This window comes from Suricata suricatta, chromosome 8, assembly GCF_006229205.1.
Source record: "Suricata suricatta isolate VVHF042 chromosome 8, meerkat_22Aug2017_6uvM2_HiC, whole genome shotgun sequence".
Lineage (NCBI taxonomy): Eukaryota > Metazoa > Chordata > Mammalia > Carnivora > Herpestidae > Suricata > Suricata suricatta.
Genome location: NC_043707.1, coordinates 79018003 through 79034509, shown reverse-complemented (window position 1 = coordinate 79034509; position 16507 = coordinate 79018003). Strand labels below are relative to the sequence as shown.

Sequence of the window (16507 nt, the reverse complement as noted above, 5' to 3'; positions counted from 1 at the left end):
GGGGGGAAGACAGGTGGTGGTGATGGTGGAGGGCACTTGAGGGGAAGAGCACTGGGTGTTGTATGGAAAACAATTTGACAATAAAATATTATGGGAAAAAAAAAAGAATATAGAAAGTATGGAGAAGAGAATAACTTTACAGTGGAGACACCTGACAAACACTACCTCAACCAGGTGATCATAGTCAGCGTCAACTATAATAAATCATATTAATAGTACGTATGTATCACATACATGATAAAAATGACACCTCATCTCTTTGGTTTTCCTCCCATCCACAACTCTAGTCTAACCATGAGGAAAACAGAAAACAAATCACAACAGAGAAGTATCTATAATACCGAACCAGTATCCCTCAAAATTGCCCAAGTCATCAAGTCTCAGAAATTCCCACTGCCAGAAGTTTAAGGAGACATGAAAATTAAATGTAGTTGGTATCTCAGATGGGATTCTACAACAGAAGGACATTAGGTAAAAAGCTAAGGAACTCTGAAAAAAAATGTAGACATTATTACATACATTAATTAGGATTTTATTTTAGATGGTTAATCAAAATGCATCTGTTCATTAATTATACTGTGCTAATGTAAGATGTTAATAAAGGAAACGGGCTGCAGGGTATTATGGGAATTCTCTGTACTTTCTTACTTTTTCTATAAACCTAAAACTGTACTAAAAGTTATAGTCCTGGGGCACCTGGGTGGCTCAATCGGTTAAGCGGCTGACTTCAGGTCATGATCTCACAGTCCGTGGGTTTGAGCCCCATGTCGGGCTTTGTGCTGACAGTTCAGAACCTGGAGCCTGCTTCATATTCTGTGTCTCCCTCTCTCTCTCTGCCCCTCCCCTGCTCACTCTGTCTCTCAAAATTAAATAAAGACATAATAAAAAAATATAGGAGAGGGGTGCCTGGTGGCTCAGTGGATTAAGTGACTAACTCTATATTTCGGTACAAGACATGATCTCCTGGGTTCATGGGATTAAGTCCATATCAGGCTCTGCTGACAGAATGAAACCTGCTTGGGATTCTCTTTCTCTCTGTCCCTCTCATGCACGTGCATGCACTCTTTCCCTCAAAATAAATAAGCAATCTATCTATCTACCTATATATATCTATATGAATCATTTAGTTTCTTCATTGGGGTAGTAAAATTTGACTACTATACCCTCAAGACTGTCATGTAGACCAAAAAAATAATAATAATTTAAAACTTTTATAAGGAATCAAGAGCAGAAAATGCCTGACCTAAGAGTCAGAAAACATGGAAAAAGTAGCAACTCTGCCACTAATTCTGAAATCTTGGACATGATTCACCTTTTCTGATCTAAGATTTATACCTATAAATTGAGAGAGATAAAATAGCCTCTGAAACCATTATCACTACACCAACTGTAAAGTGATAGAATAAATCTCTTTTTCCAGTAGCTCATAATATTAAACAAAGAGGATCTAGAGAAGAAAAGTCAAGTAGAGAGTTGGGAATAGGGCAAGCCTAGTGGAAAGATCTGCCATTTGTGAATCAAAATTATAGGGGTAAAGTGAGCAAGAAACATTAGTAAAAAGAGAAAAACCAGTCTGTACTGCACAAAGAGAAGCATAGGTAAGAGAGTACCTTTTTAAAAATATTTTTAAATGTTTATTTTTGAGAGAGAAGGAGTGAGAGCATGTGTGCACATAAGTGGGGAAGTGCCAGAGAGAAATGGAAGGAGACCAAAAATCCAAAGCAGGCTCCATGTTGTCAGCGCAGAGCATGGCATGGAGCTTGACCTCACAAATGGTGAGATGATGACCTGACGTGAAATCAAGAGTCTGATGCTTAATTGACTGAGCCACCCAGGCTCCCCTGAGAGTATAATCTGAAACCAAAAGATTAAAATTTCACAAGGGTTGGCTAGGCTTTATTTCATAAGATTGCCTACTGTTTACTTAAAATAGCCTTTTGGGGCGCCTGGGTGGCTCAGTTGGTTAAGCATCCGGCTTCAGTCAGGTCATGATCTCATGGGTTGTGGGTTCAAGCCCTGCGTCAGGATCTGTGCTCACAGCTCAGAGCCTGAAACCTGCGTCGGATTCTGTGTCTCCCTCTCTCCATACGCCTCCCCTGCTCGCACTCTCTCTCTGCCTCTCCAAAATAAATAAAAAACATTTTTAAATAAATAAATAATAAAATAACCTTTTGTATTTGATATACTTTGGATGGGTTTTAGAATTCCTGCAACCAACAAGCCCTTATTAAAACAAGCTCTGACTACCTTGACTTTGCTTATTCTCCTCACCAGTTTTAAATTACAGTTCCTTACTAGTTGCTGGATTTTAATAAACGTATTAAAATTGAGTATCATTTGAAGTCTCATACAAGGGCTTTTACAGGGAATTTTTATTTTATTTTATATATATATATTTTTTTTTTGAGAGAGAGAGAAAGAGTGAGCATGAGCGGAGGAGAGGTGGAGACAGAGAGAGAAAGTGAGAGAATTCTAAGCAGTCTCATGGATCCTGAAGCAGGGTTCAATCCCACAGTCCTGCAATCATGACCATGACCTGAGTCACAAGAAACTTTTAAGGAATATGTCAGTATTTTTTAATCCACATATTTATATCCTTCAAAAATTATGGGTTTTTTCCCCTCCTTAAAGACTCTAGGTTTCTTGTAATAAAAAACCACAAAAGATGACTTTATAAGTGTTTCCTAGTACCTGTTTCTCTAAATCTATTCAATAAAATTCTTGAGTTTCTTAAGAATTTAGGAAGCTGAATGCAACTAACTATATTGTGGTTAACATTATAGAAGTTGCACAATAATCTAGAAAAAATCCTAACTACCATTCAGATCAAGATTTATATATTTTTCTCTACTCTAGAGTTTTATTAGATTACCCATTCTAAGAAATACGCCATAACATATAAAAAGTTCCCCTTCTATTCTGTAATTGCAAATACATAAAAATTTCACATAATAGAGACAAGCTAGTAATCTCTAGTTATAAACTAATATTCTTTCAGGCAATATACTTCAAATATAGCCAAAGTATGTATCTGTTATATCTGTATACAATCATCTTCTAATAACATCAAAGACACAGAATATGGTTTGTGTTTTTAATTATTTCTAGCTTCTACTCAAAATTATGAGTTTATACAGAAAAAGCTAAGTAATATCCCCTTCTGAAAATCTTAAATAGAAGAGACACATAAATAGACTGGGACACACATTTTCTTTCATGTCCTTCACCTCAATAAAAATAACCTCAACCAAAGTTTTACATTCTGTATTGCTTCCTAAAGCCTACTGGCAAAACTCTAGATTGATTGTAAAAATATTATTTAAAACTCTACAAAACATTCTGATCATACCAAACTTATAAATTTATTTTGTAATACAATGACTCTCTCTTTGAGGTCTGGTATTAACAACTGAGCTTAAATTTTTTTTTTAGTACAGCCATATAATATAATGTAAAAACATTATCCTACCAACTGAAAATGTGTTCAGACAACCAACATGATCACAAGGCAAACCTTTCTTCCCCAAATCCTCCACCATACCAAGTATCTCTCCATAATTCCTTAGTGAACTATGTGAATGATTATGTCACTTATTCAACATTTCTTTTGAAAACTTTTTTAAAATCTAGGTTTTTTTAAGTAAAAAAAGTAATCACCAGTACTAAATTTCATAAATTCAAAGTATTAAAAGTTCAACTAATGGCATAAGTAACTTATACTATGAAAAGCATGCTAAATTTTCTCTGACATTTTCAAAGCAGGATAAGGCTTACACTTCTCCAATGACACATCAGCCAATTTGAAAGACACGGTTCCTTCAAAGAGCTTGAGGTCTATTGTACATGGTGCTATGATAGCACACACAAAAAGCAATTAGTCAATCTTGGGAAGATAGGAAAAAATTCTCAGAGTGCAGAATTTCTAAATTTAAACATCTTTCTCCCTTTGCAGACAGAGAATGGAAGATAACCAGGGAGATGGGAGTAAGCGTGGACTACAACGGCCATTTAGGCATATGAGAAAGCCTTGGGGAAAAGAATGTAATAATCAAGGAACTAACAATCTGTTTAGAATATCGAGAAACAGACAATAAAAGAATATTTAAAAATCGTGCAATAATTCATTTTTTTTAATTTTTAAAACTTTTATTCATTTTTGACAGACAGAGAGAGACAGAGTGTCAGTAGGGGAGGGGCACAGAGTGAGGGAGACATAGAATCTGAGGCAGGCTCCAGGCTTTGTGCTGTTGGCACAGAGCCCAGCGAGAGAGTCTCTGCGAGAGCATGACCTCAGCTGAAGACGGACACTTAACCGACTGAGCCACCAGGCCTCCAATAATTCATTTAAAGAGTAGATTTTTTTCTAAAAACATTTACTCTAGCTACAGTACAGGAGTCCACTGGGGAAATAGTACACCACAGAAAGCAATTTAGGAAGCATTTCCAGTAATCCAGAAAAGAGATGATAGAAATGACTTAAATTTAATAAAGTGGCCCTGAGAATAAAGAAATAAAGTTGAATTATAATACTGGTAGGAAAGGAGAATGTAGTGAAGAAGATTTTTACTACTGTTTTTCCAGACTGGGCAAGTGAAAGAAAATTAAGTGTAAAGATAGTGTTGAATGGTGAATGTCTAGAAAGGAAGCAAAGTTTGATCTTAGACATATTCTGTTGAGTTTACTGTGGAGAAAGCAAATGGATATATCTTGCAAGCGATCTGAAGCTTAAGCATAATCTGATTGGAGATGTATACATTTGGAAATCCATCAACACAGAGATGATAATATAAACCACAGCAATGTTTGGGGCGTCTGGGTGGCTCAGTCGGTTAAGCCTCCGACTTCGGCTCAGGTCAGATCTCACGTTCGTGGGTTCGAGCCCCGCGTCAGGCTCTGTGCTGACGGCTAGCTCAGAGCCTGGAGCCCGCTTCCAGTTCTGTGTCTCCTCTCTCTGACCCTTCCCCTCTCATGCTCTGTCTCTCCTGTATCAAAAATTAATAAAACATTAAAAAAAATACAATTGGAAAAAAAAACAAAACCACAGCAATGTTTGAGAATATCAACAGAGCATACCAAATAAGAAAGAAGTCAAAAACCAAAGCCGAAGCAGTGCCAAAAGCAAGGGGAAGGGCAGAGAAAAGACAGATTTATATATATTAATTTGAAGTACAGAAATGAAAGCATGTCAAATTTTTTTTAATAGATAAAAAAACTGACAACCTCAGAAGTTAAAAACATTTACCTAGCATCACACTACCAGCTAAGAATTCTGTTGGAAGATTGGAATGTTCCTCAAATCTAGTTCTTTTGAAAATAATCTATAAATAAAACCTTTAAAAATATTAAGATTCTGTATTAAATGAGATTGCATTTTAAAAATTAAAACATTATCGAGTCATGGTGACTTGAAAAAATTGTACTTGTAGAATATTACAGTTGGTTCATTTAACTTGACTCTTCATATCCATATATATGTTTTGAAATGTTTATTAAGAATTCAGGTGTTGACTATAATTTTTTTCAATGGCACTTTCCACTCTCATTGCTAACAAACTATTAGCATGACCCTTTCTGTCCAACTTAAAGTTTAAACATAACAAAATAATTCATGCTTTTATACTCTGACAACTGTCAGTTAAAACATGATAAAAAATATTTACAATTAAGAGGAATGATAATATAGGACAAGTGGAAAGCAAACAACAACAACAAGTTGCATCAGTTCTCCAACTTAACATAAATGGTAAAAATAGTACAAAGGAAAATAAGTTTCTGCAAAATACTTGACATTTACAAGAAACTAGACTAGAACTACAGTCATAAAGAGAGCATATTCACTGTAGCTTTCTGAAATATACTACATCAAATTTGACCCAGCCAAACTATCTGAAGGGTATAAGAACAACAGCTAACTAACACCTAGATACATTACTCCTTCATCTTTATGGTTAACACTTGAACCCTAATAAACATTGTTCCTATCTTCTTATGCATCATATTCTCTTGTACCCATCCTCATGAACTATATCTGAACCCGTAACCCAATTTTTACTTCTGCTCAAACTGTAGCAACACTTCATGAAACACAATAAAACAATGTCAAGTCTCTTTTACCCTCATTCTTCAATTCAAATTGGCATTATTCCAATTTTTCTGACTTCAGCTTCTTAGAAAACAAGCTAATTAAACTATTATTTTATTAAAAGTAAAACTAGCCCTCACTGTTATGGGAGTGTCAACAAAAAATAATTTCCAAATGGTCAAACTTCAAGCTGGACACCTAGTGCATATTGAAATCAAATCAGAAAGTTCCACTTTCAGTCATAACAGAATAACAAATACTGAATATCTTCCTGTCATACACAACTAGACAACTGGAGAAAACACAGAAACAGTTATTGTTAGACAACAGACAATATCTAGTGCAGGACTATGACTAATAATAGAGAGCTAACAAATAAGATAAGCCAACTAAGACCACACTTTCCCCATGGAAGTATTATTAGTATTGTGGAACAGGAAACAGTCTTGCTGAGCAGAGAGAGAGAGAAAAGAGACTTTAGGGAAGTGAGGCAGCTGGAGTTTGTGGGACTGAGGACCAAAGAGGAAGAAACAAAACAGGAAAAGATCGGAAAACACTGAGTATCTGCAGAAGGGCCTCCAGGAGTCTTACGTGTACAAAGCTGTGCATGTACAACAGGAGATTCCACAGGACCAAGTGTTGTCAAGGCTAGAGTCTTCCTTCAGGTTTCAACTAGCTAAAGCAAAGACATTTTCAAATCAAACACCAGGAAGAGCATGCCAAGACGTAAACCTAGAATACAGGCTACTCTGAACTTTCCCCTAACACAGCTAAAACATAAACCTTAATAGGATCAAGCATATTATCAAGTAAATTAACTGCCTGTCAGAACAAATTTCAATGCTTTTAAAGAAAGAGAACAAACTCCAGACCCTCAACGTATTTCAAATGTCCACCATACAAATATTACGAAGTATGTGGAAATAAATCATAACATACTACTGAGAATTCTGCCTACTGGAAGTGCCCTGAAAAAATTGCTCAGTCTCTTCTCACCACTTTACAAATTCCTCTATGCTAAAATCAGAGATTGTTAAGTAGAAACAGCTTTCCATGGTAATGTAAAAGAAATAGCGGTACACAGACCTCACTGAAGACACAAACTTCACTGAAGAAAAACAGTCACAAAACAGATCTTCTCATTTATTACTGAACATTATATCTGACAACATGAGTATATATGACATATGCTATATTCTGCTCACCTATGTGTAAAAACACATCATTTTTTAAGTCTATTTTTTTTGAGAAAGTGTGTGCATGTGAGAGGGGCAGAGAGAGAAAGGGAGAGAGAAAATCCTAAGCAGGTTCCGTGCTCAGAGTGCAGAGCCCAAAATGAGGCTTGAAGCAGGGCTCGATTTCTCAAAGCATAAGATTATGATATGATCCAAAATCAAGAGTTGGATGCTTAACTGACTGAGCTACCCAGGAGCCCCAAACTTTTTTGAGCCTACAGAAAATAACTAAATAAAGTTCCTGCAACGAAAGGCTAAGCTTCAGTTCATCTCAAATATGAAGTGGGTTTTATTGCTGGGGTGCCTGGGTGGCTCTGTTGATTAAGCCTCCAACTCTTGATTTCGAGTCAGCTCATGATCCTGCAGTCAAGAGTTCAAGCCCAGCAATGAGGTCTGCGCAGATGGAGCCTGCTTGGGATTCTCTCCCTTCCTCTTTCTGCCCCTCCCCTGCTCACATACATGTGCTCTCTCTCAAAATAAACTTAAAAAAATATATATGAGGCACCTGGGTGACTCAGCAGGTTAAGTCTCAGACTTTGACTCAGGTCATGATCTCACAGTTTGTGAGTTTGAGTCCTGCATTGGGCTCTGTGCTGACAGCTCAGTCTGTAGCCTGCTTTAGAAAGAATCTGTGTCTCCCTCTCTCTCTGCCCCTCCCCTGCTCATGCTCTCTCTCTCTCAAAATAAACATTAAAACAATTTTTTTAAAAAGAAAAGAAAAGGGTTTTTTTTGCTAATGAGTACTTATTGCCATGTATAAACAACTGTTGTTTCTCTATTCAGAAGTTAGATGCCTGATAGCTTACGTAAGCTACAACCTCTAAACCAAGCAAACAAGAAAACACACAATTAAAACATTTTCTGGCACTAATGCTTATCTATGCATTCATTTTTTTAAAACTTTTTTAAATGTTTATTTTTGAGAGAGGGAGAGAGACAGAATGGGAGTGGGGGAAGGACAGAGAAGTGGGGAGACAATCTGAAGCAGCTCCAAGCTCGTAGCTGTCGGCAGAGACCCCCAACGCGGGGCTCGAACTCACAGACCACGGTGAGATCAAGACCTGAGCTGAAGATAATTCTGACAAGTCTGGTTATTCTGATTACAAGTTTAAAGAGAACTAAAAGCACTCAATGAGAAGGCTGTTTTTAGAGGGAGATACCATGATGCACTAGAGACAACAAAATGAAAGTTAACAAAAATGCAGAAAAGAAGACTCAAAGTTACAGAACTGCCAAAAGAACATAAAAAAGAAGCTAAATTATAAGAACATAAAAAGCAGAAGAGCCCGAATCATTTCAGAGAAGCAAAAACAGATATTCTGGCAGTGATACCAGGAAAAGTATCACTATATAACCTGTCAGCAAAAATGACCCTGAATCAAGAAGAAAAAGATAAATTATATTACAAATATACTTGGATTACAACAGAGAATCCCTTTTAGAAACCATTCACATCAGTTGAAATAAAAGATGTTGATATGCAAAGGAAAAAAACAAAGAATTCACTGATTATTTATTAGTCAACAGCTTACTTCTCTTACAACCAAAAATTTTATACTAAGGACAGTTATCTCTCTCCTCTTTATTAATCTTCTGCCAAACGAGTGGGGCCAATCTAGCTATTATATTCCACAGCTTTTTCCACTTAGTTGAGAAGGCACACCACACAGGAGTTTCCCTGGTAACCTCGGACTTTAATATACTTAAATGCATTCTAAACACCCCCCCAAAGTTTTTTTTTTTTTTTTTTTGGCAAATTATCCAAATTCTCTTTTTAAAGTCAAGTTGTAGCATAAGTTTTATACCTCCAATTCATGCAGGGCAATTATTCTTCACAGACAAACTAACAAAATGTTCTTTAAAACAATGAACATGAAAACATTTCATTCAATAAATAAAACAGGTTACTTACCAATAATGCTGATTCTCTGACAGATAAAACCAGATAATCATGATTATACAATTACAGAGCTTTAACTCAGACTAAAGAATTGTAAAAACTGACTACCCAGCATCTGCTCCTTGAGAGTTCTAAACCTAGAAACCCAAAAATCCACGGAATAAGTCCTTACTGGACTTCCTTTTAAGTCCAGTAGGAAGTCACGAGGTGTGGGAAACACGAAGGGAAGGTGGAGGTGTGGGAGGAATACCAGAAGTTGTTCAGACTCTGAATCACAATATGGGAGTTCTTTATCCACCTTTAGATATCTGCCTCTATCTTCTGTCTACCAATAGTTCATCATACTTTCAATATATAACTTTAAAACCTTAATTGTGAGACAGGAAATGGGGACTGTATAATGCCACCTATGCTGTCTACTTCTGAGTTGTAGTGAGTATCAAATGAGAAATCTGATGAAATCACTGTACCTTATGAAGCACATAACATTTTTTTTAATCTAGGAGAGGATGGCTCCTCTATTGCTTTCTAAGCAAAATCCATCCCTAACCCTTGAGTTTTCTGGTTCCTTGAAATAACTTAGACAAACAGTAAAAGTAGTCTCACAAGAAGTGAATCTTAAGACTTCATGAGGATTTTCTCTATGCAGCTTCTGAAACTGATGAAGATACCAGAAGATTCATCATAAGCATGGTGTAAAAAAACATATTATAATTATTTAAAGTACATGCACGTTTTCAGAGGACCAAATTTACAAATAGAATTCCCATAAATATTCTTTAATATGGCCTGAAAATGTCTTACCTAGAGACTACATGACCAATACTCTCTGATAAGCAATAATTAGCTTATTCTTAAAACTTTCATTATGTAGAAACTTGAAAATTGGTATAATAAACATTAATAATCTCATCAGTGAGTTAATCCTTTAGAAGACCTCAAGAATTTAGAAACTCTTGGAGCACCTGGGTGGCTCAGTTGGTTAAGCATCTAACTTCAGCTCAGGTCATGATCCCGTGGTTCGTGAGTTCGAGCCCATGTCAGGCTCTGTGCTGACAGCTAGTTCACAGCCTGGAGCCTGCTTCAGATTCTGTGTCTCCCTCTCTCTCTGTCCCTCCCTTGCTCGTGCTCTGTCTGTCTCTCAAAAATAAACATTAAAAAAAAAAAAAGAATCCAGAAACTCTTAATTTGACTTTTCATCCTCTGCCTATTCATGGAAAGTTACAAGATCTTTAAATGTAGCTATCCATGACCCTTTGAATATAAATTTAAGTATTCTTGTACAAGGAGAATACAGAGACAAATTCAGAGACAACTGACCAAATCACATTTTCATTAAAAAATTTATTTTCTAGTGATTGCCTGTAAACTGAGAAAAATGTTCTGAATCTTAAAACCCAGGTCCTAAAATCTTCTCTATACCTGCTCTCTATAGAACCAAAACTTCAAATCTCAGAGCCTGGTTCAATGCTTCGGATTCAAAATCCACAAAAGGTCAATTCCCAAAGAGAAAAGGCAAATCACAGTTACATACATGATCGCAGTCAGTCTGGCTATTTAGGCCAAAAAGGGAGTCACTAGGTATTATCTACCACTTTAACAGAATCCTTCAACCTTGAAGGTCAGAGAACTTTGAGATAAAATAGTATTTCTTCTGATTGCCCATTCACTACTCTTGGAGAAAGCACATCTAGTAGAATAATCCATAGCTGAAATTTTGCCAGAAAAAAAGAGATAATCTTTAGTCCCCCTTACTCATAGTCCTCCATTTGGAAAAATAAATATACAGGAGCAAACTGTGGGTTTATGTGCTAAAGAAGAGGGATGGTCTAGAAAGGAAATGGGATAAGTATCCAGAATGCCCACAAATTCATTTATCTGGCCTATGGCCTAATTACTATGAATTGGGTCTAAGGCTAGGATTCTTTTATGTTTATTATGTTTATTTTTGAGAGAGAGACAAAGTGTGAGTGGGGGAGCAGAGGAGAGAGAGAGGGAAACACAGAATCCCAAACAGGCTCCAGGCTCCAACCTGTCAGCATAGAGCCCAACACAGGGCTCAAACTCATGAGCTGGGAGATCATGACCTGTGCCGAAGTCTGGCACTTAACTGACTGAGGGACTCAGGCACCCTAAGGCTAGTATTTTATACACAGTATCTTTTCAAACATTTATAAGGCATTTCTTTAGATGACCTTATGTGTGATATCCTTGCAAACAAGACAGATAAATTATTGGCTAAATTGTGGGATAGAAGGTTACTGATTAAATAATCAATGTTAACTTAGCGAAAAGTTGTAACTGGAATAAAGAGCTATGTCTTCCTGGCTTCAGAAAAAGAATTATGTCATCCATCAATAACATATTTTTTAATCGGGCCATCAGGAAGTACTCATTTCCTATTGGTACAGATAGTCATGTGTAATCTGGGCAATGCCCAATTCCCAGTTTCAAAAGGAAATTGTCTAGAAAAACTTACTAGCATGAAGAGAATGAGAAAGAAAAAAAATTTTTGGTAGGGTGTAATGAGTACCCCTGTGTGTGCAGCAGAATAATATTCCATCTACCCCATTTATCTTTTTTTTTTTAACCCCAAGTGCACTTTCAAACACCAGAAATTAGTTTGAGACTTCAAAGCATTAGATGGGTATCATGATGCTATCTTTTACAATGATAATTTGGGTTTAAAAAAAAAAAAAAAAGCCAAGACAAAAGGCTCTTCTTGACTCTAGACAAAAAGCACTGGAAGAAGGACTTTACCGAAAGAGATTACACTGAACAGGATCAAACACCCTCTCTCAATTTTCTTTAAGTTCTTTCTAACCAAGATGCTAATCAAGATGCCCTCACTCTCCACCTCACTTCTCCCAACAAGCTTCCTCCAGAGGGAAAAAACGTTAAAAGTGAATTGTCAAAAGGTGCTATCTTCAAAAACCTGGAGGAAGGCAAAAAACCAAGAAGGAGTGATTTCTTTTGCCCAAGATCACCCAGTGAGGCATAAATGCAGTCCTAATAAAGCATCTACCATTCCAATTCCAAAGGACTTTGGAGATCTTGAGGAACCCATGAAACTGCATTGGTCTCATTCTCAAAGGCTTAGGAATATGGAACATCACTTTTTAAATACTATGACCACGATCTTTACATAATCGTTTTACAAACATCACCCTTCAGAACTACTATTAGGAGAGCTCTAACAAAAAAAAGTAACATAATGAGTTATGGGAACATACTTTCTATCAATATACCAGCTAAGCCTTGGGGCACCTGTGTGACTTAGTCAGTCAACTGAATAGCTGACTTCAGCTCAGATCATGATCTCATGTGAGTTCAAGCCCTACATGTGCTTGCTGCTGTCAGATCGGAGCTTGCTTCAGATCCTCTGCCCCCCTCTCTCTCTCTGTATCCCACTTCTGCTCTCTCCCTCAAAAATAAACAAAACATTAAAAAAAAAATAACAGCTAAGCCTTAAAAGGAGCATTTTTTTGCCAAAGAAACAATAAAAAGCAAAAAATAGAATTAATGAGTATACTTTGTAAAAATGCACACTTCTTGAGTTTTTAGTTTTTCCCCAAGACATATGCTATTCCTCCTTGTGCCTCCAGATAAAAAATTCTGTTTTTAAAAACTAATGAATAACACCAATGGTAAGAACTCAGTTTATCTGAATGAAAAAAAGTCACTTTGAGTTGCTTTACTATCTCAGATTGGATTTCAAATATTTCAAATACATAAAAATGCTAACAGTTCTATAAAATAAATGAATAAAATGCTCAGACAAAATGACTTCTCTACTAAATCCAGTATTAAAATACTATGAATAAAAAATTTTTTCAAAAAAGAAACCTATGCTAAAAGGCCACCAAATTATCATACACAAATGTGACCTATCTATAATATATGGCAAAAAATTATTATGTTCCACAACCAGGATTTGATACTCTGATCTGACACATACCAGAATCTGGCAATTGTCACAACAAAAACATTGCAAAGTTTCCTCAAATCAATGTTTTCACATAGCCTATATAATCTGTGATAGCAATTCAAAAGCATACTTTGTAGGGGCAAAAGGTGATTAACTTAATATATGTCTTCCTCTTTTTGATCATGGTATTTATAAGAACTGTTCAAAGTTCATCAACAGTTCCTTTCATGATTACTTGGAGTTAGCTCCAATTCATTTGTGTTACTACCTAGAATACATTAAAGCAAAGCTAAGCAAAACTGTGATAAATCTATTTATTTTAAAAAGTGCCTTCAAAACAAAGGCTAAGAATTTATAGTATTTTAAGATAGTCTCCCCTTATAATTCGGAATCAGGAAAAAGTTGTCTCAAATGCTTTATGTAAACTGAGCAACAGACTAACTCTTGCTATTATGCTAATTACAATATACAATTCGCTGTCACCGTATTAACGGTAATATCCACTTTTGTAAATCCCAAAAGTCAAAGGTAATGCATTAAGTACATTTTTTAATCAAAAGTTTTAATTGGAAATTAGATATAAGCAACTTAAGATAAAAGTTGATTTACAGCCTGCTAGATTTCTCTTAATCTATATGATTTCTGAGCACTCATTAATTCTTCTATACTGCCTGGAAGGCGTAAATGCTTCATAAAGTTCTGCAACTATAAATCAAAGTGTACTGTGATACCTAAAGATGTTTCCATTTTACAAAGTAACTGAAATGGTATAAAATTTATTAATAAAAACACCATCAACCATTGCTTCCACATTTCTTTTCTAATTAAGGTGTGTGAAATATCAAAACCAGAAAACTGTATTACCATTGAGAAGAGTAGTAAGTTGAGTTTTAAAGTCTTTCTTTTTATGTAAACTTTTTTGTAAGAGTTGAGATAAATATTAGATTAAACCTAAAATTTCAGCTAAAGCATTAATTTCAGCTATAATAAAAATGCTATGAATAGACACTTATGAACAAATACTGAAAGCGTGGGGTATAATAAACAAAGCAGAATTCATGGTTACCATATTTACACATACTCTTTGTTGTGTTTCAGTGCCACATGATCTGATTCAAAGTAATAAACATCAGGATCATCATCTTCTTCTTCTGTATTGTGTGGATTGGCACTCTCTTTGGCAGATGGCAAAGGTCCAATATTAATTCTTGCCTCTGAGGGTGGCTTACTTAGTCCTTCACTCCCATAATTTTCAGAGTCACAAAATATTCCTTTTTCATTCTGAGAAATTTCATCAGGATTTGTGGGAGATTCACTTCTATTATCACTAACAGTTGCGTTTGTTTCATTGGGACTAAGATTATTCTCCTCAAATTGTCCATTTTCTCTGCAAGGAGAATTGTTTTTAGTGGGACTACCTCTGGTTGGGGCTGCCCTTCGTGGTGAAGTTCTCAGAGTATATCGATGTTCTTGAGGTTCTGATAAAGACATCATTTGAGTTGAAACACAGTCTAGAACAGATGATTCTGGTTCTCCAGAGACTGGCATACTCTCAAGACTTGCTTCCAGGGCTTTATTGGTGTTTTCATTACACTGCTCTTTTGAGGCACTGCTATCTCCCACCACATCTACTTCCTCCTCAGAATCCCTTAAGGATGACTGAATTTCAGAAAAGGGGCCTGTAGCTGGCTCAGTAGTCAGCTTATTAACATGTTCCACAGGCAGGCAGGCAGTTACTACTTTGTGGTCCTCCAACTTGACCTGCACTTCTGAATTTGTGCAAGGCACGTTATGGTCTATATAACTGTCGTCCTTCCTACTACCAAGGAACATTGAAGTGTGGGTATCCGAATCCCCATTTTCAGCTACTGACTTTTCCTGCAACACATACGAACCAGTGCTATGTTGTTTAGTGTTCCCATCAGGCTGACAGTCGTCATAGTTTATAACAGCTGAATCACTGTCATCAACACCATTGACAGCCAAATAGCCTGTGATTTCTTCAACTACTGCAGAATTAAGTGGCCCTTCCTCACTGACATTCACCTTTTTAATTTCCCTTTTCTCACAATCATCCAGTATAAGACATCGACAAGCTCGTTTAGTCCCTTGAAAATCTGCATCATTGTCCACTACTGTATTCCTCTCTTCTACCGACTCCTTGTCTGATTTTATAGGTGAATCTTCTTCTGAACTGTTTGGTGCTTCAGATCTAAGACAACGCTTAATTCTTTTTAAAACTGGTGAAACGGGTTCTGTTTGCCTCCTCTCACAATTTTCTACAGCCTGCCTTTCTACATTATCTTTTTCTGAAGAAGAAAGTCCTCTTTTCCTAGGGCTTACCCATGATTCTCGAGTACTTTGCTGTTTTAAATCAGTAGTTCTTCCATTATTATTTCCTTTCTGAATTTGCACAGGCTCTGGTCTCTTCTTTGGTGATCTTGACCGTACTTGAGAATGAGAAGAGATTTCTTCAGGGTGAGCAATGCTACGATTCCTTAAAGTTCTACCACAAAAAGATTCATCCAAGCCGTTTAACCCCACTGTTGATCTTGTAACACGAGTAGATCGGGAAGCAGCCATACTATGGCAAGTCCCTACAATACGGTCATCATGATCCACTCATTGGGAAACCTTCAAAAATGTAAACAAAATAATGAGAAAAAGGTAATAGTTAATATACCTAAAACAAAAGCATAAAGCTATTAACTTTTAAATCCAAGTATAGCCAATATTAATAAATTATGTGATATAATTTCTTTTATTAATATTTCCAAAAATGATATTAATAATAGCTAACAATTATATGGTACTTAGTATGTCCCAGGAATAACTGTATATGCTTTACATACATTACCTCATTTAAGTCTCACAACAACTAAGATAGATGCTATTACCATTCCCACTTTACAAATGAGGAGAAGGGTGAGGTATGTGTATAGTTTAAGTAATCTGTCCAAAGCCACACACAGAAGTGGCAGGGGAGGGCTTCTAGAGACCATGCCCTTAACTTGTCTTGCTGCTTATCTACCTTTCAGATAAATACAAAGGCACAAAGGGCCCAGAAAAGCGTTCCCTCAAAGACAGGATTTCATCTTGGTTCTTAAAATACCTATGAATTTATACAGCAACAATCACAAAAACTATCCCAATCATTTCTTATGTTTTCTCAAAACATCTCTGAGAGGTAAAGTGGTAGGCTCAGTTCTTCTTAATTCACTCTTATTAAAATGAGTTTTAAGTTAAATCATTTGATAACTATGTGGTATCTAAAAAATTTTGGCTGCAGTAGAATTTTTGTAATCAAGCAGATGAATAGATATCAAAATCCTAGTTTGCAATAAACTAAAAGCAAAACAGAG

At 36.2% G+C, this 16507-nt stretch overlaps 1 protein-coding gene across 7 annotated transcripts in view; it reads right to left on the bottom strand.

Moving 5' to 3' along the window:
* The window catches only part of ZZZ3 (zinc finger ZZ-type containing 3), a 91543-nt gene that overhangs the window by 36859 nt on the left and 38177 nt on the right, over positions 1-16507 (bottom strand). For 6 of the 7 annotated variants that reach the window (XM_029948733.1, XM_029948732.1, XM_029948738.1 and 3 more), the window contains one exon: positions 14227-15779. The exons of the other annotated variant lie outside the window; for it this stretch is intronic. In XM_029948733.1, coding sequence (XP_029804593.1) covers positions 14227-15728 — 1502 coding nt within the window. In that variant the 5' untranslated portion in view covers positions 15729-15779. The remainder of the gene's footprint in view (positions 1-14226; positions 15780-16507) is intronic. 7 annotated transcript variants of the gene reach the window in all.